At 45.1% G+C, this 25,450-nt stretch overlaps 1 protein-coding gene across 1 annotated transcript in view; it reads right to left on the reverse strand.

The window, feature by feature from the left end:
- B4GALNT2 (beta-1,4-N-acetyl-galactosaminyltransferase 2 (SID blood group)) overlaps positions 1-24,801 on the reverse strand; it is a gene marked incomplete at its 5' end in the record, with an annotated part of 42,865 nt that extends 18,064 nt beyond the window's left edge. The window contains 8 exon segments of the mRNA XM_079905215.1: positions 1,262-1,299; positions 2,173-2,186; positions 4,255-4,392; positions 5,330-5,530; positions 12,937-13,014; positions 23,577-23,643; positions 23,646-23,710; positions 24,653-24,801. Coding sequence (XP_079761341.1) covers positions 1,262-1,299; positions 2,173-2,186; positions 4,255-4,392; positions 5,330-5,530; positions 12,937-13,014; positions 23,577-23,643; positions 23,646-23,710; positions 24,653-24,801 — 750 coding nt within the window.
- Between the last annotated feature and the right edge of the window lie 649 nt (positions 24,802-25,450).

Consider the following 25,450-nt stretch of genomic DNA (forward strand, 5'->3'; position numbering starts at 1 on the left):
AAGCCTGCGTGCAGCAATGAAGACCCAACGCAGCCAAAAATAAATAAAGTAAATAAATAATTTTTTTTTTTAAGTACATCTTCAGCTCCTATCTTTCTGAAATCCAGCTGCTTCGTTGGTTGCTCTGCTAGGAAGTTTCACAAGCAGCTCAAACTGATATCTTCAAAACTGAACTATGTTTTTTTCTCAATAAACCTGTTTTCCACCCCGTCCCTGGCTCTCCTTGCCTTGTGAATGGCATCTCCACCCACTCAGCTGTTCCAGTCCCCAAATGAAGTCATTCTTGTCCTGCTCTTTCCCCAACACCTACAGCCAATCCATGAGTGAGTCCTGCCCGGTCCACCTTCAACATGTAGCTAGAAGCCATCTGCTTCTCTCCATCCCCACTGCTACTCTCTTCCCTTGCCTTCTTGTCTTTTGCAACAGCCAGTTATCTTTAGGAAAAGTAGCCTAGATTATGTCATTCCTGCTGAAAACACTTTAGTCATTCGAGAGGTGCTTTCTGAGATCCAAACTACAGGCACTGGGAAAAGAGCAGTGAATAAGACAGACTCCCTGCCTTCAAGAAGCTTATAGTCTAGTGAGGAAGAGTGGCAATAAGCATATCATGACACATATAAAGTAATTCAGGTATAATAAGTGCCATGAAGAAGGGAACACAGAGTAGAGACAAAGTGACAAAGGTGTAGGGGGCAGCGGCGGTGAGGGTAGTTGCGGGGGAGGTGTCTAGAGGCGCCCTCTGGAGGACAGAGCAGCTTTGCTCAATCACCACCTATTACAGCCCCGTGTGGCATGCAGAAGGAGGAAAACTAAATTTCCCAGACTCCTTTTCAGTTAGGGTCTGGATGTGATTTACATCCCACCCCTTAGACATACTTGCATAGACCTTGATTTGGAGCTATCTTAAATGGGAAAGAAGGGCCAGCCACAGAGCATCCACCTTGCTGGCACTGACCCGAATAGAGGCAATACAGCCCGGCTGTGGCCGCAGCTTCCTCTTGTAGCTGAAGGCAGCAGGACCCTTGGTGGCCCAGTCCTCTGGAAGTCCTCCCTGGAACTCCAGCTACCCCACGGCTGGAAAATTCTTGACGTCTATAGGCACCCTTCCCCCTCTCCCCACCATGGACTCACGTCTAATATTTAATCAGGATAGAGACTCTGTCAAAATCTGAAACCGGCTACCATGGGGGGAAGAGGGCACAGGCAGTGAGCAAAGGACAGGATGCCAAGTGCAAAAGGGAGCTGGGAAGGGGACCCTTGTCTCATAGATGGGAGCATCTGGTCCTTCAAACTGGAGACCTGGAGAACACAGGAAAAAGGACAAAAAACAACATTTGAGAGGATGCCAAGGACTCCCTGATGCTCTCACCTTCCTGACTGACTCCTACACATCCCTCCAGAGGCCCTTTAAGTGTCACCTATCCAGAGAGTTTGCTGACCACTCCCCTCTCACCAGGGCTCTATTAGATGGTGTCCCATGGTCCTTCTCAAATTCCAGCAGTTCTAAAGCCACCAATGCCCACCCTCAGTTTTGGATGGGTGCTGTGAATTAATCCAGTCCCTTCTAGGTATCTCTGTTACTAAAGGGAAGGAAGCAATAGATAAATAATGAATTATCCTGAACACGCTCAGTTTCCTGGAATAGTCAAATTCATAGAGACAGAAAATAGAATGGTGGTTGCCAGGGACTGAGGGGAAAAGGGAGTTACTGTTAAATGGGTGCAGAGTTTCAGTTGGAAAGATGAAAAAGTTCTAGAGATGGTTGCTGGTGATGGTCGCAGAACAATGTGAATGTACTTAATGCCACAGAATTAGACACTTAAAAATGGTAAATTTTATGTTATGTATGTTTTACCACAATAAAAAAAGAACTACCCAAAATGGCAAATCATTTTTTAAATGACTATTCAAAAACACTAGCAATTCATCCGAAATGATTTTATTTTAGAATCTATCTCTGTTCTTATAATATGATCAGTTCAAGCTCTAATTCAGACATATTCTTCTTATGTGGCCTCAGATAACTCTGTGAAGTTGGCAAAATAATATTTACCTCACAGGGATGTGATGCTGAACTAAAAGAGTGTGTAAAATTCCCTCGTAGAGGAGAGTTTTAACTGGCATAAATATCCTTTGCCATATGCACTCCCTGGAGATGGGCTCATGCTTTGCCTGCTCCCATGATGCTGGAGGCCACCAAAAAGCCAATTATGTCCCAAGATTCCTCGATGCACATAGATTTCTGTCCTCTTCTGTTATCTCGGATACCCAGGGAGGTCACAGCTACTAAGGGCGATTCCCAGTGGTGGCAAGAGTGAGACTAAAGAGTGAGACTAATTCCCAAGAGTTTGTGCATCTGAGTATAGTTTATCCAGAGTGTAATTACAACTGGGGGTGGGGGGCGTCCCTCAGACCGCAGGGGAAAATGTGAGGATCTTGAGCCCTTGAAGGGTTGAGGTGAGGAGAAAGCCCCATGCAGGATCTTCTTTCCTGAGCATGGGGGACTGACTAGCAGAAAAATTTCCCAGAGCCGGGCCTCTTGGATACCCCTAAATTGGTAGCCAGCGTATCAGCCATTGAAAGCAGGTGCCTCAATGACTTGGCCCAGCCCGCTGTCCCCTGGAAAGCTTAGACACTTTGTGTGAAAGGGGCTTGTAAGGCAATATCTTGCTTACTCACTTGTCTGCCGCCAAGGGACACACAGCCATTGATATTCATGTATAATAGTGGTGTGTGAGATCTGGTTGTACTGACACAGGAGAGTCAATTGTTGAATTTTCAGGAACTTTGAAAGCCAGCTTTTAAACACAGCCAGTAATAAAAATTAAATTATATACATTTAAAATTAAATACAATGGGAACACAGGTAATAAATACTCAAAACTCTCCACTTCCAAATTATTTTACTACATTTTCCTATTATTCTGCTCTTGAGGTTATTTTCATCTATTGTGTCTGTGTGGTGGAGATATTTTATAACTGGAATTCAGTGATATCTTGTCTGTAGCTTGAAATCAGCCACAGTGTGATTATTAAACCACAGAAATTGGCAGACACTACAAGCCACTATCAAAAGACCATTGTGAAACATTTACACCACTGTTCATACTTCTCCCCCCAACATCCATAAACACACCTCCACACACACACGCAACACACAAATGTCCACCCCTCTTCTAAAAACACAAACTAATACACTGTACAAACTTTCTGCACCTTGATGCGGAAAGGTGCTATTCTACTTCACCTTCTAAAGGTACAGCGGGATCTACTTCATTCCTTTTTAATGCCTGAAGCTTCATCCTCCAAACTGCTTCTCTTCCCTCAGGAAGTGAATCACACCCAGAGCTCTGTCCAGAGTCACACATCACCCCATGCCTCTTATTCATTCATTTCTTGACTTGCCCAGCACAGTGCTAAACTGAGGACAAAGAGATCAATAAAGTTCCTTTCCTGGAAGGGTGAGAACCCAGAGCCAGACTCCAAAAGCTAGAATACAAAGTCATCTGTTCAGTAACAGAGGTCAGGCCAGCTCTGAATGTCACCTTTTTCTTGAAGTTCCTTTTTCAATTCTCAGAGCTAGATGCTGTTCTCCCTCTTAAAACCTACCACATCCCTCCCTCTGACTGCTGTTATAACATTGAGCTTGGGATTGAACTCTTGAGTTCCATGCAATTTGCTGAAAACACTCCCTGGGCCACAGACTGCTCGTGTGCTCTGTGATGATGGTGGCGCAGGGAGGATGTGGTGGGGAGAGTGGCCACTTGACCCCGGTGGGAGGGCACAGTCTGTATCCCTCTATTATACTGTAAGCTCATTGAGAGATGTTGTCTAGATCAGATTGATCTTTTTTTTTTTTTTTTCGGAACGTGGGCCTCTCACTGTTGTGGCCTCTCCCATCGCGGAGCACAGGCTCCGGACGCGCAGGCTCAGCGGCCATGGCTCACGGGCCCAGCCACTCCGTGGTATGTGGGATCCTCCCAGACCAGGGCATGAACCCGTGTCCCCTGCATCGGCAGGTGGACTCTCAACCACTGCGCCACCAGGGAAGCCCGAATTCCCAAGTTTTATAAATCTTTATTGAAGGACTATTTCCTCAATTCTCTTTACTTGGTTTATTCCTAATAGTTCCTTCCAGGGACCCTGCAAGAGCGGGAGTGCCTTCCTTCTCTCCCTGGACCCACACCCTCAGGAGACAGTAGGGAGAGCTTCTGTTCCACCTCAGGGCCCAAGAGCCCTCATAGTCTGCATTACCTCCTCTGAAAGTGTTCAAATTCAGCCTGTCTCCTCAGTTTCACCGCAGGGAGGTCACTCTGGCCATAGGCATCCTCAAAGTTATAGCTTCCCTGATGTCTTGAGGCTTCACATTTGCACTGGTTTTTCGGGAAGAGCCTAGAACAAGATGAGGACTAAGGTCACGGATTGGGTGGGTGGGCTGGTGGGTAAGGCGAGGCCTGAAGCCTAAGCCAGTGTGTTTTTCCCCTCAGACTCTCCTTTCCCATAGCCACCGTCTGGGTTGCGTTGAGACTCTAGAATGACAGCAGTGGCTGTTCCCAAAGACACAGGGAGGGGAAGGAAGGGGAAAGGGCAAGAAGGCCCTTCTCTCAAAACCAACGTATGGCTACCAAAGGGGAAACATGGGGGGAAGGGATAAATTAGGAGCTTGGGATTAACATAGACACACTACTATAGATAAAATAGATAACCAACAAGGACCTACTGCATAGCACAGGGAACTCTACACAATATTCTGTATATAACTGAATCACTTTGCTGTACACCTGAAACTAACACAACATTGTAAATCAACTAGACTCCAATAAAATAATAAAAAATAAATTTTATAATCCAAAAAAAGGCCCCCCTCTCTTGAGTCATCTCCTGCACCAAACTTCTGCCACACTGCACGGCTTGTGCTATCTTAGTTCCCGACCAGAGATCGAGCCCAGGCCCGGCAGTGAAAGCTCAGAGTCCTAACCACTGGACAGCCAGGGAATTCCCCAAGCTTCTTTAAACTTGAGAGTCGCAGGAATGTCAGTGGCATCTCAGCAAGCCCGACCAGAAGAGGAGGCCAGAGGGACAGAAAGGCAGCATCTTTCCTGTGGTTTGGGTTAAACAGGCCCTCCAAAATCGTAAGGGACTTCGTTCGCTGGGAACAGAGTCCGTGCCCTGCAGACCAAGCCTCTTCCTGGTTCCGTGGTTTGGAATCACGTTCGCAATCAACACAGGTGCAGGAAGGTAGGGAACTGGCTGTAAAGTGGGCACAACAGGACACTGTGAGCCACAGGAAGGAAAGGTCAGACCAAGGTGGAATAACTTGTTATCTCACCAGATTCCATCATAGGCAAAGAGGCTCCTGACATGTTCCTCAGGTAGAAGCTTCAGCATCCCGGCAGCCGGAGCAGGGTGAGGGAGCCGTGGTGTGTGGTTACTGGACTGTGTATAAAGGTATACACTTCTGAACATAAATAACACAACACCCAGGACCAAGAGTAAGACCGGCATCTTGAGGATCCACAGACATCTACGGCTGTTGGGACACAAAAGAGCAAAGGCTGTTAAAGTTATTTTTCTTGATTATGTAAACAAAAAAGACTTGATTGTGTAATACAGACGGGAACAGTAACTGGAGGAAAAACGTCAGTTAAACCTGTATCTTACACTACTTAGCAAGATTGATTTCTGTTAAATAGAAGAGTAAATAATCAATTTGCAACAGAGAGACTCAATAAAAAATCAGAAATAAAAGAATAGGCGGGGGCTTCCCTGGTGGCGCAGTGGTTAAGAGTCCGCCTGCCGATGCAGGGGACACGGGTTCGTGCCCCGGTCCGGGAAGATCCCACATGCCGCGGAGCGGCTGGGCCCGTGAGCCATGGCCGTTGAGCCTGCGCGTCCGGAGCCTGTGCTCCGCAACGGGAGAGGCCACAGCAGTGAGAGGCCCGCGTACCGCAAAAAAAAAAAAAAAAAAAAAAGAATAGGCAAAAAGAGCCCAAGGGGAAATAAAGAGTAAGGTTTGCAATATTAATGTCAACACAGTTGAATTCGAGGCAAAAATATTAAGTGGGACCAAAAGGATCACTTATCATGATCACATGCATGATCCAGAAAACAGATGCAGAGGTCATGACCTTTATCCATTAGATAATAGCATTAAAGCACACAAAGCAAAGAACGGCAGGACATGGAAGGAGAAGGATTACAAATACGAAGACAGTCATAGATTCTAACCTTCTCACATCTAACACTCTAAAATCTCAGTCCTCAACGGATCAAGTCTCAAAACTATATAAAGCAATAGAGCCACTAAATTATAGAACTCATATTCTGTGAAAGAGCTTTTAGAACATTTACAAAAATGGGCCACTTATTTGAACACAAAGAAAACCATAATAAAGTAGAAATCGTTCAGATTATACACTCCACACTCTGACAAGTACAATCAAAATGAAATCTGTAATAATAAGCCCCCTCTCCCAACAATGTGGAAAAAAATGTTTTAAAGCTTTCCAAAGCAAGTGTTTGAATCAAGGACAACATTAGGACAAAAATATAAAACTAATGAAGGTACTACATACAAAACTGTGGAACACACTAAAACTATACTGAGTGGAAACTTTGAAGCTTTAAATACAAATTTCTGATCACAAGACATAAAATTAATAAATTAAACAATCAAATAAGAAGTTTGAAAATAGATAACAAAATGAATCTAGGAAAAGCAGAAACAAGGACTTAATAACAATGCAAATGGAAAGTGGCAAATTAGAAAAAAACCTGAAATGAAATAATTGCTAAATCTAAGCACTGAGGAGAAAATTTTTGAGATATCTGCCTACTTTATAACCTCCCTGCTCTAAGACTCTTCTCCTGACCCACAGAGGTGACACCTGTGAGTCCAGTTGTACCACACGATGCTCCCCTGGCCATGGCTGATTGGACCAAGGGTGGACACCTCTGAGCTGGGCTGATCAGCCAGAACTTATTCCCAGGAATCGGGAAGCAGAGATATTGATCAGTTAAACCTGGTCCCCTGAACTGAGAATAGAGGGTAGGAGAGAAGGCAGAGGAGATAGAAGATAAGCAACACAAGAAGCCTAGATCTTGAATAGCTAGATGAAAGAGATGACTTTCTAGAAAACCACAAATAACCTATACAGATCTGTAAAAGTGAAAAAAAACTGAGGAAGTTGTCAAAGGCCTATGTACTCAACAAAGTCCCAAATCCATGTTTCATAAGTAAACAACTCAATGCCGATTTATAAAAACCAGTTTTAGGGACTTCCCTGTTGGCGCAGTGGTTAGGACTCATGCTCCCAATGCAGGGGGCCCGGGTTCAATCCCTGGTCAGGGAACTAGATCCCACGTGCATGCCACAACCAAAAGTTCGCATGCCACAACTAAGGAGCCAGCAAGCCGCAACTAAGGAGCACACGTGCCGCAACTAAGGAGCCAGCGAGCCACAACTAAGACCCAGCACAACCAAATAAATAAATTAAATAAATATTTTAAAAAAAGTTTTACAGCGATGCAAATGTAGGTATAGATGAATAATGATGTAAACATGCTAAACAAATATTAGCAAATACAGTACAGTGGTATCCTAAATGAAAGATTCACCACTAACAAATGGAGTTTTCTCTAGGAGAGCAAGGATGTCTCAGTGCTATAGTGTGGCTGAACCACTCTGACTCCATTTTGTCAGCTTATCTTAGGCCCACAGTCCTACTCGCTTCCCTTTCTTTTCTTTTCCTTTTTTAAAGAATGACAGCGTCATCAAATTCATGACACAATTTTCAACCTAACAAAAAGAAACAAATCACCGACAACAGAGGGACGTGGTCTTGACCTTTTTGAGGGTTGGGTTTTTTTCCTTTTGCCGTCAGGAAATAAAACTAAGAATTATGTCACTGAGTAAAAACGAAAGTGGGGAGAAAAAAATTCTCCAGGTAAATGGCTTCTCTGGTATTCTATAGTTTTTTTCTCCTTCAACTGTTACCTGCTCCCTTTTCCATGTCATCGAGCCTACTCACAAGGAATGTGCCCAAGCAAGGTAAGTTTCCTATCAACTTTTCCCCTGGCCTTTTCAGTCCTGGAAGGACGCCTTTTGCTGACGCAGATGGTTAATGGTCATGAGAGCCCCAAGGGGAGGGGAAAATAACCCGGTTCCCATCAATATGGACATGATTCTCCCTAGTAGTCAGATTCTATTTTTAGCTTTGGCCCTTTAAATCCCCCTGTACCCTCTTCTGCAGCACAGAGCGCAGCTTTGAATGCCTATGGATCAAATGCCTCTGGATCCTCTGCCAGATCCAGCCCATATGTAAGTTACCCACAATAAACTTCATAACTGCACTTCATGGAGTTGCCTGCTTCGTTTTCCGGTATCAAAGTTCATTCTCAGTTAGAAGGATATTATTCGATGTCTCTGTCTCCCAACAATCACACAATTTATTAATAAATTTCACCAAGAGAAAATTCAGGTCAGGAGAAAACCCAATATGATTATATTGACAGATGATTTTTTTTAAATAAATTTATTTTTGGCTGCGTTGGGTCTTCGTTGCTGCACGCGGGCTTCTCATTGCGGTGGCTTCTTTTGTTGCAGAGCACAGGCTCTAGGCACGCGGGCTTCAGTAGTTGTGGCTCGCGGGATTTAGAGCGCAGGCTTAGTAGTTGTGGCGCACAGACTTAGTTGCTCCGTGGCATGTGGAATCTTCCCTGACCAGGGATAGAACCCGTGTCCCCTGCACTAGCAGGCAGATTCTTAACCACTGCGCCACAAGGGAAGCCCTTGACAGATGATTTAAAAAGTATTTAATAAAATCCAACATCCATTCTTAATTTGTTAAACATCCCTCATTTAAGAAAGGACCAAAAACAGTTTCCCAAGGCAATAGAAAAGCAAAAATAAACAAATGGAATCTAATCAAACTTACAAGCTTTTGCACAACAAAGGAAACCATAAACAAAACAAAAAGACAACCTACGGACTGGGAGAAAATATTTGCAAATAATGTGACTGACAAGGGCTTAATTTCCAAAACATACAAACATACAATTCAATAACAAAAAAACAACTCAATCAAAAATGGGAGAAGACCTAAATAGACATTTCTCCAGAGAAGACATACGGATGGCCAAGAGGCATATGAAAAGATGCTCATCATCGCTAATTATTAGAGAAATGCAAATCAACACTACAACGAGGTACCACGTCACACCAGTCAGAATGGCCATCACTAAAAAGTCTACAAATAATAAATGCTGGAGAGGGTGTGGAGAAAGGGAACTCTCCTACACTGCTGCTAGGAATGTAAATTGGTGCAGCCACTATGGAGAAACTAAATCAGAGCTACCATATGATCCAGCAATCCCACTCCTGGGCATATACCCAGACAAAACTATAATTCGAAAAGATACATGCACCCCTATGTCCATAGCAGTACTATTTACAATAGCCAGACCCCCTGGAAACAGCCTAAATGTCCGTTGTCAGATGAATGGATAAAGAAGATGTGGTGTGTGTGTATATATATATATAATATATATATATAATACACACACACACACACACACACACACACACACACACACACAATGGAATATTACTCAGCCATAAAAAATAAAATAATAATACCATTTGCAGCAACATGGATGGACCTGGAGATTACTGAGCAAAGTAAGTCAGAAAGAGAAAGACAAATACCATATGATATCACTTATATGTGAAATCTAAAATATGACACAAATGAACATATCTATAAAATTGAAACAGACTCACAGACATAGAGAACAGACTTGTGGTTGCCAAGGGAGAAGTGGGAGTGGGGGAGTGAAGGACTGGGAGTTTGGGATTAGCAGATGCAAACTATTATATAGAGAATGGGTAAACAACACGGTCCTACTGCATAGCACAGGGAACTATATTCAATATCCTGTGATAAACCATAATGAAAAAATATGAAAAAGAATATATATATATATGTACAACTGAGTCACTTTGCTGTACAGCAGAAATTAACACATTGTAAATCAACTATAATAAAAAATTTTTAAAAAGAAAGGACCTAAAAGAAATGACACCACACTAATAATCGTAAGCACACCTAACATCTGGATCTTGGTTTACATGCAGTATTCCCTTCTAAAGGAAATCAGAGCCCCTTGGAGAAATGGTTGATTCTGGCTTTGGGGCAAGGAAAATTCAAAGCAAGTCTGGAATATCCTGTGGTGTCAGAAAGGAAGGAAGCTATCTAAGAAGACCACAGTTATGTCCAAAGAAAAAGAAGCCAGTTTAGGGTCTTCTACCAGCCATATTTGGGACAATTGATACATCAACAAGAACAATGGCTATAATTAACTATAACACATTGAATAAAATAAAATAAAACCCATGAAGCTTCCCTGGTGGCACAGTGGTTGAGAGTCCGCCTGCTGATGCAGGGGACACGGGTTCGTGCCCCGGGCCGGGAGGATCCCACGTGCCGCGGAGCGGCTGGGCCCATGAGCCATGGCCGCTGAGCCTGCGCGTCCAGAGCCTGTGCTCCGCAACGGGAGAGACCACAACAGTGAGAGGCCCGCGTACCGCAAATAAATAAATAAATAAAACCCATGAAGCTAATGATACCCAAGGGAAAAAAATGCAAGGGGTGAGTGGGGTACTTAAAAAAAAAAAACTTTTTAATTATAGAAAAAAATCCAAGTAAATACAAAAAATAAAGAGAAAAATAAAATAAATTTTACTGTACCCATTACCCACCTTCTACTCCTGTACAAAATGGATTTATCTATTTCTTTACCTATTTCCCTCACTTCTCAAATCATTTTGAAGAAAATCTTGACATCATATAATTTCATCAGCAAATATTCTGTCTCTGAAGGGTAATGTGGTAGTTTTGTACTCAAATGAACCGAGCTGGAACCACGTTTCCTTGAATTCCCTTCCCTGTGTAACGCCAGGTTAGTGATGGCCACAAGAGAAGTTTGCATGAGATTTAGAGGCACTGCAGGTACTGGCAAGTTCCATCCACTTGATCCTCTTTCCCTCGACTCTGGGTCCAGCACTCCTTCCCAACTACTGGTCCTGCTGACCAGCTACCCCAGGTTCACTATCAGAACTTCCTCTGAGAATTCACAGTAGTGGTAACCATGAGGGACAAGCTTTCATATACTTCTCCAGCAACTCTGTTTGTGGCTGTACTCCAGAAAAACAGATGCTTCTGAATTCTTTCTTTTTTTCTTTTTAAAATTTATTTATTTCTTAAATTTTTGGCTGCATTGGGCCTTTGTGTCTGCGCACAAAAAAAACTTTCTCTAGTTGCGGCGAACGGGGTCTACTCTTCGTTGTGGTGCGCAGGCTTCCCATTGCGGTGGCTTCTCTTGTTGCAGAGCATGGGCTCTAGGTGTGCGGGCTTCAGTAGTTGTGGCACATGGGTTTAGTTTCTCCGCAGCATGTGGGATCTGCCCAGACCAGGGCTCAAGCCCATGCCCCCTGCACTGGCAGGCAGATTCTTAACCACTGCGCCACCAGGGAAGCCCTGCTTCTGAATTCTTGCAAGTTCCAGCTCATTCACCTGTGACAAGGTGGCTGGTGACTTTTCTCTAATTCTTTTTTTTTTTTTTGGAACTTTTTTTCCCCAGCTTGTCCCACAATTGTGTTAATTCCTATAAAAAATATTTCTTATTCTGCAATACTCATAGAAGTTTTCCTTCTTTGCTTAAGGCTTCAGATAAGGGTTCTTACACAGACACACAATACCATTATCAGCTAAAAATCTAACAATCATTCTCTAATACCATCAAATGTCCATAGAGTTTAACTTTCCCTTTTGTCTTTTTTTTTTTTTAAGGATCAAAGCAGAATCCAAATAAGGTCCATACACGGGTTGATATGTCTCATCAGTTCCTTTTAATATACAGATTCCCCTATATCTATTTTTTTTCTTGCAACTTATTTGTTGAAGGAACCATGTTGTTTATCCTACATGATTTGGATTTTCCACATCTGGACTGTGCTGATTTCAGCCCCCTGGGTCATGTTCCTTTGTCCCCTGAATTTTCTATAAATTTGTAGTTAGATCGAGAGGCTCAGTCAAATTCAGGTTTGATTTCTGAGAAAACTACTTCATAGGTGATGGTGTGTGCCCCTCCATCCGGGAGGCGAGGCACAAAATAGCTCATCATCTCTCTTTCAGGGGATATTAGCAGCCATTTGATGCTTGCCCAAATCACTGGTTCTGAGTATTTTTGGTCTCAGGACCTCTTTATAATCTTCAAAATTATGGAGGACCCCCAAAGAGCTTTTGTATTTGTGGCTTATTTCTGTCAATGTTTACCATTTTGGAAATTAAATTTGAGGAGTTTTTAGAAATATTTATTAATTTAGAAGTAAAATAATAAACCCATTACATGTTAACACAAATAACATATTTTATGGGAAAAAAACTGCATTTTTCCAAATAAAAAGTAGGGAGAAAAGTGGCATCGTTTAACATTTTTGCCTATCTAATGTTTAGCTTAATAGATAAAACGAATCCTCACATTGTTTCTGCATTCAATCTGTTATGATATGTTGTTTGGTTGAAGTATATGAAGAAAATACGGCCCCACACAGATGTATAACTGGAAAAGGGAGAAACATTTTAATCGCGTTTTCAGATAATTGTGGATATTCATCTTTGATACCACACCAAAAATCAAGAAGTGGTAGTTTCTTAAAAGATTAGCAGCCCTCCAGGACCCCCGACGGGGCCCTGCACTCCTGGAAGCTCCCTCCCCCGGCGCCCCCTCCCTCCCAGAAGGCCTCGGGGCAGAGCGGTCCTACACCCTGCGCCCAGAACGGAGCCCGCGTTTCCGCAGAGCTGGAACTCCTGGCTCGGGGTCTCTTCCTCCGCCGTCGCGGAACTGCCCCGGAGCCCAAGGAGAGGGCGGCCTCACTGAGGCTGCCGGCTCTGGAGAGCCCCCGGCGGCCGAAGCTGCGACAGTAGTGGGGACAGCGGGCCGGAATCATCGTACCTGGGGGGGTTTGGAGAAGATGGCGGAAGAGTAAGACGCGGAGATCACCTTCCTCCCCACAGATACACCAGAAATACATGTACACGTGGAACAACTCCTACAGAACACCTACTGAACGCTGGCAGAAGACCTCAGACCTCCCAAAAGGCAAGAAACCCCCCACGTACCTGGGTAGGGCAAAAGAAAAAAGAATAAACAGAGACAAAAGGATACGGACGGGACCTGCACCAGTGGGAGGGAGCTGTGAAGGAGGAAAGGTTCCCACACACTAGGAAGCCCCTTCGCGGGCGGAGATGGCGGGTGGCACAGGGGGAAAGCTTCGGAGCCGCGGAGGAGAGCACAGCAACAGGGGTGCGGGGGGCAAAGCGGGGAGATTCCCGCACAGAGGATCGGGTCGGCCGGCACTCACCAGCCCGAGAGGCTTGTCTGCTCACCCGCCGGGGCGGGCGGGGCTGGGAGCTGAGGCTCGGGTTTCGGTCAGAGCGCAGGGAGAGGACTGGGGTTGGCGACTTGAAAATAGCCTGAAGGGGTTAGTGCGCCACGGCTAGCCGGGAGGGAGTCCGGCGAAAAGTCTGGACCTGCCGAAGAGGCAAGAGACTTTTTCTTACCTCTTTGTTTCCTGGTGCGCGAGGAGAGGGTATTAAGAGCGCTGCTTAAAGGAGCTCCAGAGACGGCGCGAGTCGCGGCTAAAAGCGCGGACCCCAGAGACAGACATGAGACGCTAAGGCTGCTGCTGCCGCCACCAAGAAGCCTGTGTACGAGCACAGGTCACTCTCCACACCCCCCTTCCGGGGAGCCTGTGCAGCCCGCCACTGCCAGGGTCCCGGGATCCAGGGACAACTACCCCGGATGAACGCACGGCGCGCCTCAGGCCGGTGCAACGTCACGCTGGCCTGTGCCGCCGCAGGCCCGCCCCACACTCCGCGCCCCTCCCTCCCCCCGGCCTGAGTGAGCCAGAGCCCACGAATCAGCTGCTCCTTTAACCCCGTCCTGTCTGAGCGAAGAATAGACGCCCTCAGGCGACCTACACGCAGAGGCGGGCCCGATCCAAAGCTGAACCCCGGGAGCTGTGAGAATAAAGAAGAGAAAGGGAAAGCTCTCCCAGCAGCCTCAGAAGCAGCGGATTAAATCTCCACAATCAACTTGATGTACCTGCAGCTGTGGAATACCTGAATAGACAACGAATTATCCCAAATTGAGGAGGTGGACTTTGGGAGCAAGATATATTATTTTTTCCCCCTTTTCCCCTTTTTGTGAGTGTGTATGTGTATGCTTCTGTGTGAGATTTTGTCTGTATAGCTTTGCTTTCACCATTTGTCCTAGGGTTCTGACCACCCAGTTTTTTATCTTTTTTTTTTTTACTTTTTAAAACTTTTTTCTTAATAATTATTTTTTATTTTAATACTTTATTTTATTTTACCTTACTTTACTTTATCCTCTTTCTTTCTTTCTATTTTTTCTCCCTTTTATTCTGAGCCGTGTGGAGGACAGGCTCTTGGTGCGCCAGCCAGGCGTCAGGACTGTGCCACTGAGGTGGGAGAGCCAGGTTCAGGATAGTGGTCCACAAGAGACCTCCCAGCTCCACGTAATATGAAACGGCAAAAATCTCCCAGAGAGCTCCATCTCAACGCCAAGACCCATCTTCATTCAACGAGCAGCAAGCTACAGTGCTGGACACCCCATGCCAACAACTAGCAAGACAGGAACACAGCCCCATCCATTAGCAGAGAGGCTGCCTAAAATCATAATAAGGCTACAGACACCCCAAAACGCACCACCAGACGTGGACCTGCCCACCAGAAAGACAAGATCCAGCCTCATCCACCAGAACACAGGCACTAGTCCCCTCCACCAGGAAACCTACACAACCCACTGAACCAACCTTAGCCACTGGGGACAGACACCAAAAACAACGGGAACTACGAACCTGCAGCCTGCGAAAAGGAGACCCCAAACACAGTAAGATAAGCGAAATGAAAAGACCGAAAAACACAGCAGATGGAGGAGCAAGGTAAAAACCCACCAGACCTAACAAATGAATAGGAAATAGGCAGTCTACCTGAAAAAGAATTCAGAATAATGATAGTAAAGATGATCCAAAATCTTGGAAATAGAATAGAGAAAATGCAAGAAATATTTAACAAGAATCTAGAAGAACTAAAGAGGAAACAAGCAATGATGAACCACAATAAATAAAATTAAAAATACTCTAGAAGGGATCAATAGCAGAATAACTGAGGCAGAAGAATGGATAAGTGACCTGAGAGATAAAATAGTGGAAATAACTACTGCAGAGCAGAATAAAGAAAAAAGAATGGGGCTTCCCTGGTGGCGCAGTGGTTGAGAGTCCGCCTGCCGATGCAGGGGACACGGGTTCATGCCCCGGTCCGGGAAGATCCCACATGCTGCGGAGCGGCTGCGCCCGTGAGCCATGGCCGCTGAGCCTGCACGTCCGGAGGCTGTGCTCTGCAACGGGAGAGGCCACGGCAGTGAGAGGCCCGCGTACCACAAAAAAAAAAAAGAAAAAAGAATGAAAAGAAATGTGGACAGTCTCAGAGACCTCTGGGACAATATTAAACGCAGCAACATTCGAATTATAGGGGTCCCAGAAGAAGAAGAGAAAAAGAAAGGGACTGAGAAAATATTTGAAGATATTATAGTTGAAAACTTCCCTAATATGGGAAAAGAAATAGTTAATCAAGTCCAGGAAGCACAGAGAGTCCCATACAGGATAAATCCAAGGAGAAACATGCAAAGACACATATTAATCAAACTATCAAAAATTAAATACAAAGAAAACATATTAAAAGCAGCAAGGGAAAAACAACAAATAACACACAAGGGAATCCCCATAAGGTTAACAACTGATCTTTCAGCAGAAACTCTGCAAGCCAGTAGGGAGTGGCAAGACATATTTAAAGTGATGAAGGAGAAAAACCTACAACCAAGATTACTCTACCCAGCAACGATCTCATTCAGATTTGATGGAGAAATTAAGACCTTTACAGACAAGCAAAAGCTGAGAGAGTTCAGCACCACCAAACCAGCTTTACAACAAATGCTAAAGGAACTTCTCTAGGCAAGAAACACAAGAGAAGGAAAAGACCTACAATAACAAACCCAAAACAAGTAAGTAAATGGTAATAGGAACATACATATCGATAATACCTTAAATGTAAATGGATTAAATGCTCCCACCAAAGGACACAGACTGGCTGAATGGATACAAAAACAAGACCCATATATATGCTGTCTACAAGAGACCCACTTCAGACGTAGGGACACATTCAGACTGAAAGTGAGGGGATGGAAAAAGATATGCCATGCATATGGATATCAGAAGAAAGCTGCAGTAGCAATTCTCATGTCAGACAAAATAGACTTTAAAATGACTATTACAAGAGACAAAGAAGGACACTACATAATGATCAAGGGATCGATCCAAGAAGAAGATATAACAATTGTAAATATTTATGCACATAGGAGCACCTCAATACATAAGGCAAATGCTAACAGGCATAAAAGGGGAAATCGACAGTAACACAATCATAGTAGGGGACGTTAACACCCCATTTTCACCAATGGATAGATCATCCAAAATGAAAATAAATAAGGAAACACAAGCTTTAAATGATACATTAAACAAGATGGACTTAATTGATATTTATAGGACATTACATCCAAAAACAGCAGAATACACATTTTTCTCAAGTGCTCATGGAACATTCTCCAGGATAGATCATATCTTGGGTCACAAGTCTAGCCTTGGTAAATTTAAGAAAATTGAAATTGTATCAAGTATATTTTCCAACCACAGCGCTATGAGACTAGATATCAATTACAGGAAAAGATCTGTAAAAAATACAAACACATGGAGGCTAAACAATACACTACTTAATAACCAAGTGATCACTGAAGAAATCAAAGAGGAAATCAAAAAATACCTAGAAACAAATGACAATGGAGACACGATGACACAAAACCTATGGGATGCAGCAAAAGCAGTTCTAAGAGGGAAGTTTGTAGCAACACAATCCTACCTTAAGAAACAGGAAACATCTCAAATAAACAACTTAACCTTGCACCTAAAGCAATTAGAGAAAGAAGAACAAAAAAACCCCAAAGTTAGCAGAAGGAAAGAAATCATAAAGATCAGATCAGAAATAAATGAAAAAGAAATGAAGGAAACGATAGCAAAGATCAATAAAACTAAAAGCTGGTTCTTTGAGAAGATAAACAAAATTGATACACCATTAGCCAGACTCATCAAGAAAAAAAGAGAGAAGACTCAAATCAATAGAATTAGAAATGAAAAAGGAGAAGTTACAACAGACACCGCAGAAATACAAAGCATCCTAAGAGACTGCTACAAGCAACTCTATGCCAATAAAATGGACAAACTGGAAGAAATGGACAAATTCTTAGAAATGCAAAACCTGCTGAGACTGAACCAGGAAGAAATAGAAAATATGAACAGACCAATCACAAGCACTGAAATTGGAACTGTGATTAAAAATCTTCCAACAAACAAAAACCCAGGACCAGATGGCTTCACAGGTGAATTCTATCAAACATTTAGAGAAGAGCTAACACCTATCCTTCTCAAACTCTTCCGAAATATAGCAGAGGGAGGAACATTCCCAAACTCATTCTGTGAGGCCACCATCACCCTGATACCAAAACCAGACAAAGATGTCACAAAGAAAGAAAACTACAGGCCAATATCACTGATGAACATACATGCAAAAATCCTCAACAAAATACTAGTAAACAGAATCCAGCAGCACATTAAAAGGATCACACATGGGCTTCCCTGGTGGCACAGTGGTTGAGAGTCCGCCTGCCAATGCAGGGGACACGGGTTCATGCCCCGGTCCAGGAAGATCCCACATGCCGTGGAGCAGCTGGGCCTGTGTGCCATGGCCGCTGAGCCTGCGCGTCCGGAGTCTGTGCTCCGCAACAGGAGAGCCACAACAGTGAGAGGCCTGCGTACCGCAAAAAAAAAAAAAAAAAAAAAAAAGGACCATACACCATGATCAAGTGGGGTTTATTCCAGGAATGCAAGGATTCTTCAATATACGCAAATCAATCAACATGTTACACCATATTAACAAATTGAAGGAGAAAAACCATATGATCATCTCAATAGATGCAGAGAAAGCTTTCGACAGAATTCAACACCCATTTATGATAAAAACCCTGCAGAAAGTAGGCATAGAGGAACTTTCCTTAACATAATAAAGGCCATATATGACAAACCCACAGCCAACATCGTCCTCAGTGGTGAAAAACTGAAACCATTTCCACTAAGATCAGGAACAAGACAAGTTGCCCACTCTCACCACTATTATTCAACAGAGTTTTGGAAGTTCTAGCCACAGCAATCAGAGAAGGAAAAGAAATAAAAGGAATCCAAATCAGAAAAGAAGAAATAAAGCTGTAACTGTTTGCAGATGACATGATACTATACATAGAGAATCCTAAAGATGCTACCAGAAAACTACTAGAGCTAATCAATGAATTTGGTAAAGTAGCAGGATACAAAATTAATGTACAGTAATCTCTGGCATTCCTATACACTAATGATGAAAAATCTGAAAGTGAAATTAAGAAAACACTCCCATTTACCACTGCAACAAAAAGAATAAAATATCTAGGAATAAACCTACCTAAGGAGACAAAAGACCTGTATGCAGAAAATTATAAGACACTGATGAAAGAAATTAAAGATGATACAAATAGATGGAGAGTATACCATTTTCTTGGATTGGAAGAATCAACATTGTGAAAATGACTCTACCACCCAAAGCAATCTACAGATTCAATGCAATCCCTATCAAACTACCACTGGCATTTTTCACAGAGCTAGAACAAATATTTCACAATTTGTATGGAAACACAAAAGACCCCGAATAGCCAAAACAATCTTGAGAACGAAAAATGGAGCTGGAGGAATCAAGCTCCCTGACTTCAAACTATACTACAACGCTACAGTAAACAAGACAGTATGGTACTGGCACAAAAACAGAAACATAGATCAATGGAACAGGATAGAAAGCCCAGAGATAAACCCACGCACATATGGTCACCTTATCTTTGATAAAGGAGGCAGGAATGTACAGTGGAGAAAGGACAGCCTCTTCAATAAGTGGTGCTGGGAAAACTGGACAGGTACATGTAAAAGTATGAAATTAGAACACTCCCTAACACCATACACAAAAATAAACTCAAAATGGATTAAAGACCTAAATGTAAGGCCAGAAACTATCAAACTCTTAGAGGAAAACATAGGCAGAACACTCTATGACATAAATCACAGCAAGATCCTTTTTGACCCACCTCCTAGAGAAATGGAAATAAAAATAAACAAATGGGACCTAATGAAACTTAAAACTTTTGCACAGCAAAGGAAACCATAAACAAGACCAAAAGACAACCCTCAGAATGGGAGAAAATATTTGCAAATGAAACAACTGACAAAGGATTAATTTCCAAAATTTACAGGCAGCTCATGCAGCTCAATAACAAAAAAACAAACAACCCAATCCAAAAATGGGCAGAAGACCTAAATAGACATTTCTCCAAAGAAGATATACAGACTGCCAACAAACACATGAAAGAATGCTCAACATCATTAATCATCAGAGAAATGCAAATCAAAACTACAATGAGGGTGGTGGCGCAGTGGTTGAGAGTCCGCCTGCCGATGCTGGGGACACGGGTTTGTGCCCTGGTCCGGGGGGATCCCACGTGCCATGGAGCGGCTTGGCCCCTGAGCCATGGCCGCTGAGCCTGCACGTCCGGAGCCTGTGCTCCGTAACGGGAGAGGCCACGGCAGTGAGAGGCCCGCGTACCACACACACACAAAAAACACACACACACCAAAAAAACTACAATGAGGTATCACCTCACACCAGTTAGAATGGGCATCATCAGAAAATCAGGGTCTGGGGTGATGCTGAGGGTGGAGGAGTGGTGGTGAGTAATGGAAGATGCTGGGAGAGGGGTGTTTAGAGGGTTGACCCAGAGAAGGTTGCCCAGAAGAAGAAAATTAGAATTCCTGTAATTTCTCGGGGGCTTTGGGTAGGTTTCTTGGGGGCTGGTTTTGAAGCCAAAATCTGACTCTTAGTAATGGAAATTTTGGTGTGTGTGTGTGTGTGTGTGACTCTCATTTTCCAGCCCTAAGTCAATGAATTTTTTGTACACTGTTACATTAAAATCCACTGGTATGACTTGGACTTTGAATGAATCTTTTACCTACTCATGATTTTATTACACTATACATTAGTCATATGGAAAATATTGGTTAACTGAGTTATGCTGATCCCCCAAATGCTTATGCATTTATTTATTTATCTATTTATTTATTTATTTATTAGCTGTGTTGGGTCTTTGTTGCTGCGCACTGGCTTTCTCTAGTTGCGACGAGCGGGGGCTACTTTTCCTTGTGGTGCTCGGGCTTCTCATTGTCGCAGCTTCTCTTGTTATGGAGCACAGGCTCTAGGCGTGAGGGCTTCAGTAGTTGCAGCACGTGAGCTCAGTAGTTGTGGCGCACGGGCTTAGTTGCTCCGCAGCATGTGGGATCTTCCTCGACCAGGGCTCGAACCCGTGTCCCCTATATTGGCAGGCGGATTCTTAATCACTGCGCCACCAGGGAAGCCCTGCTGATGTATTTTTAATGCAATATCGAGAATTCACATTCATTAATATCAACACCAATCTCATAGAAAAGTCTTTAAATATTAAGACTGTCAAACTCATTGCGGTGGAAATAAGTTTTACAAAGTTCTAATTTATGGAAAGCTTGAACTTTATGATTGGCAACTAGTACTGGCAACTGGTGCATCACATGGTCCATTTTTTTGAGAAGACATCTACCCAGTACAGAAGTCTGAATAACCAGCTTATTCTATTTCATTCTTATTCTTTCAAGCAAAAAACAAATTTCCTTTAAAAAGCATCTACTTCAGGGGCTGCCCTGGTTGCGCAGTGGTTAGCAATCCGCCTGCCAGTGCGGGCACATGGGTTCGAGCCCTGGTCTGGGAAGATCCCACATGTCGCGGAGCAGCTAAGCCCGTGCACCACATCTACTGAGCCTGTGCTCTAGAGCCCGCGAGCCACAACTACTGAAGCCCGCGCTCTACAGCCAGTGCTGGGCAACAAGATAAGCCACGGCAATAAGAAGCCCGTGCACTGCAACAAAGAGTAGTCCCCGCTCACTGCAACTAGAGAAGGACTGGGCACAGCAAAAAAGACCCAACGCAGCCAAAAACAGAAAAAGAAAAAAAGAGATTTCCATTAAAAAGCAGCTACTTCAGGGTCTTCCCTGGTGGTGCAGTGGTTAAGGATCCACCTGCCAGTGCGTGGGACACGGGTTAGAGCCCTGATCCAGGAAGATCCCACATGCCACGGAGCAGCCAAGCCTGTGTGTCACAACTACTGAGCCTGTGCTCTAGAGCCCGTGAGCCACAACTACTGAGCTCACGTGCCACAACTACTGAAGCCTACGCGCCTAGAGCCTGTGCTCTGTAACAAGAGAAGCCACCACAATGAGAAGCTCACACACCACCATGAAGAGTAGCCCCCTGCTCGCCACAACTAAAGAAAGCCCTCCTGCAGCAATGAAGACCCAACACAGCCAAAAATAAATAAGTTAAAAAAAAAAAAAAGAAAAGCAGCTACTTCAGCTCGCTACTCAAATTGCACAAGCACTTTTTCTTGAGACAACAATCACTGCACTTCAGTCTCTGTCAGGAATGTTTTACGTGTACCTATCATCAAAAAATCTACTTAAAATTGACAATTTTTTAAAAAAAAATCAATCGATTTTACTGTTTCATCAAGGATATTCTGAAGTAAACTGGCTTTTTTCCCTGAGTGTGGTGGGAAAGTACAACTCCCACCAGTTCAAGCTAAGGTACCAGCAGCAGTTTTGCCCATCATTGCCTTTGCATCATCAGTGCAAATGTCAGCACAGTGAAAAAAGCAAGTAGCATCTTACTATTATCATGAAATAGTTTTCACCTTGCAGACTCCCCGAGGGTCACTGGGACCCTCGGGATTCTACGGCCCACAATTGGAGAAGCCCTGCTCTAGCGCATTCTTCTACAGGCTTTTCCTTCCCTAATTTTAGAAGCTCTTGGTGTATAGAGATATTCACCTTTTGTCTGTGGTGTAAATAGCTAAGGTTGTCTTTCCCAATTTGTCACTTGTCTTTTTTCTTTAAAAAAAAAGTTTAATTGTGGGAATAAACATAAAGTTTACCACCTTAACCATTTCTAAGTGTACAGCTCAGTAACATTGTTACTTTAGTAGTTACTTTAGTGCAAGTATACTGGTGACAGATTCCCTCAAATGTTGCTTGTCTGAAAATGCCTTTATGGGCACCTTCATTTTTGAATAGTTCTGATGGTATAGAAGATATTTCAGTGTCTGGCTTCCCGTATAATCTGCTGGAAAGTTAACTAACAATCTCTTTTATTTTATTTATTTATTATTATTATTTTTTGCGGTACGCGGGCCTCTCACTGTTGTGGCCTCTCCCGTTGCGGAGCACCGGCTCCGGAAGCGCAGGCTCAGCGGCCATGGCTCACGGGCCCAGCTGCTCCGCAGCATGTGGGATCCTCCCGGACCGGGGCACGAACCCGTGTCCCCTGCATCGGCAGGCAGACTCCCAACCACTGCGCCACCAGGGAAGCCCCAAAGCCAGATACTTTTTAATAAAAAGGAAAACTAAAAAGGCAAAGAAAAGAAATAGTTTCTTCGGAGGAAGAAACGTTACTTCCCCAAGGCCACAAAGGCCAGCCGCCTTAAGATCATAGAGATGTAAATTAAACAGCAACAACATCATTTAAAACCCAGACCTTTTGTTCACGGTTTCAGCTGCCCATATGTGAAAGGAAAGTCAAGTTTGCCGAGCACTTGCCAGCGTTAAATTCGTTGGCACCAGGAATGTGGGGTGAGGGAATGAGGAAGGTGCTGGAATGAAAGCCTTAGCCAGGGACTTTCGGCGACACGAGGGCTGCCTCCTTCCCCTCGCTCCGCCACAGCCTCTGTACAACGTGTGCTTCATTTTAGTGCTCATAAAACATCATCTGACCAGCACGTTTTTGCATTGTCGGGAGACACCTTCCTTGTTAGCGTTAAATGATCGTTCTAGTTTTGAAAAAGAAAAAGTAAACTTTGGGGATAAAAGGCACAAAATGTATTTTTGATCCTTCTTCCTGGTTTATAAAAACTAAATGAGCCCTCCAAGTCTACTTTTCCCCCGTTAATTAATATGCTATGCCTTAGAGACTTTAGCGCCCGGAGCCCCAAAACAGACGCTCACTCTGCCTCGAGGCTGTCGCCTGAACCTGAAAACCTACTTTTCGAAACCCCTGACTCCAAAACCCCGGGCTGTTTTCTGAAGCTGCGTAAGAAGGAGCAGCCTAGGTTTCCCGACTGCCCGGAGCCCGCGGTCCCCTCGCCGGGGACCCACATCACCAGGGACCCACATGTCCAGCCCTGGTCAGAGCGTCCGGGTTCCATGCCGCCCCCCACGCTCGGCACCACAGCGCTACGCACTCCAAGCACGAGAGGCAGCCTCCACGTCGAATTTTCCACCTCGAAAACCAGTGTTCCCTGGAGAGCAGCGCTGGAAAACGAGCAGGGGCTCTCAATACCGTCCCCAGGTACTGTCTCCTCGCTGCCCCACCTACGCAGGGGACCGGTTGGACTTAATTTAGAGACCGGCTGCCCCCTCCCTCGGACCTGGATTCCGCGGCCCCCGCACCTGGCCGCTTCCCGACGGCGCGTCCGGCTGGCCAAGTCTGACCTCCCACTTTTCTCTGCTTCGGGGACACTCACCCGCACGAAGTCATCCCGAAACCCGCCGCCTCGCACGTTCCGAGGTGGTGGAGCCGGGCAGTCACCCCGCCGATTGTCCAGCCCTTGGCACCGACCCGGGGTAGAGGAAGCCGCGAGAGCTTGGGTCGAACCTGTCCACGTCACCACCAACCCCCGCCCACCTCCTGGGTCTTGCCTTCCGCCCAGCTTGGCGCCAGTCCGTCCCAGCATCTTTGTGGTCTTTTGGGGACGACCGCACCTTGCAGGATCTTAGTTCCCGGACCAGAGATCGAACCCAGTGCCCCCTGCAGTGGAAACCCCGAGTCCTAACCACTGGACCGCCAGGGAATTGCCGAAAAGGTGACAGTAATGACCACAGCCCCTGCTTGTGATAGATACTAGGCAAGGGCTTGGGGGCTAAACGCTTTATTTACGTTGTACCATTTATTCGTCGCAACAGCCCCAAGAGACGAGTGCTGTTATTAGCCCCACTTTTAGGATGGGGAAGCTGAGGAGAAGTGGGGTGATCAGCTAGTAGGTGGAAGAGCTGGAATTCGAAGTGAGTCTGGGTGACTCGGAAGCCCCGGGCGAGTGGAGCAGTTTCCGTCCCTTGTACGCGGAACCCCCACACCGGCCAGACGCCACCTTGTTGGTGGTCCGAGGTGAAAGTAGGGGCCTTTCTGCGGAGAACCGCGTGGACCCTGCGTTTTACCACGCGGCACCCGCGCTTGCCTTCTCCCGGCCGGGTCACCAGCCCTGGGCTGTCGGAGCCCGTCCTCGCAGCGCTCTTCGAACGCGTAGCGCACCCTACCCAAGGGCTGCAGTCCCGCTCCCGCGCTTCTCTCCCAACTTCCCAGACTCGGTCTGGGACCACTTCTCCCGCTCGGTGGGTAAACGGAGTTCCCGCTCCACCTTAAGGAGCAACAAAATCCCTGCGCCCACCTCTAGCCTCCCTACCATCGCGGCCTCTCGCTTTCCTTCCCATTGAAACCGTATCCACCTGTCCGCGAGCCTCACTGCCTCTCGCGCAGCTCAAGCTAGAGTTCCGTCTTTGCTCCGCCTCCACCTCGCTCCGCACTCCACACCCCACCGGAACAGTTCCGGCAAAAGACGCTGGGAGGAAAACTGCAGTGGGTTGAAACCCTCTAACAGCCCCTTACAGCCACTTAATGCCTCTGTCTGGACGAGTCTGGTGAATTTCACATGAACTTAGCATTTGCCGGAACCTTTTCATAAGCCAGGTGCGGTGCTGGGCGGCTTCCTGTGCTTCATCTCAAGTGCGATTGTACTGTATTTTACTATGACCCAGCTTAAGTCACAAACATAACCTTGCTTTAAACTAGACAAAACAATGGCACTGGGCTTCCCAGGTGGCACCGTGGCTAAGAATCTGCCTGCAATCCAGGAGACACGGGTTCGAGCCCTTGTCCAGGAAGATCTCACATGCCACGGAGCAACTGAGCCCCTGCACCACAGCTACTGAGCCTGCGCTCTAGAGTCTGCGAGCCACAACTACTGAGCCCATGCGCCACAACTACTGAAGCCCGCGCGCCTAGAGCCCATTTTCCGCAACAAGAGAAGCCACCACAGTGAGAAGCCCGAGTACCCC

The sequence above is a fragment of the Stenella coeruleoalba genome (assembly GCF_951394435.1).
Source record: "Stenella coeruleoalba genome assembly, chromosome: 19".
NCBI lineage: Eukaryota > Metazoa > Chordata > Mammalia > Artiodactyla > Delphinidae > Stenella > Stenella coeruleoalba.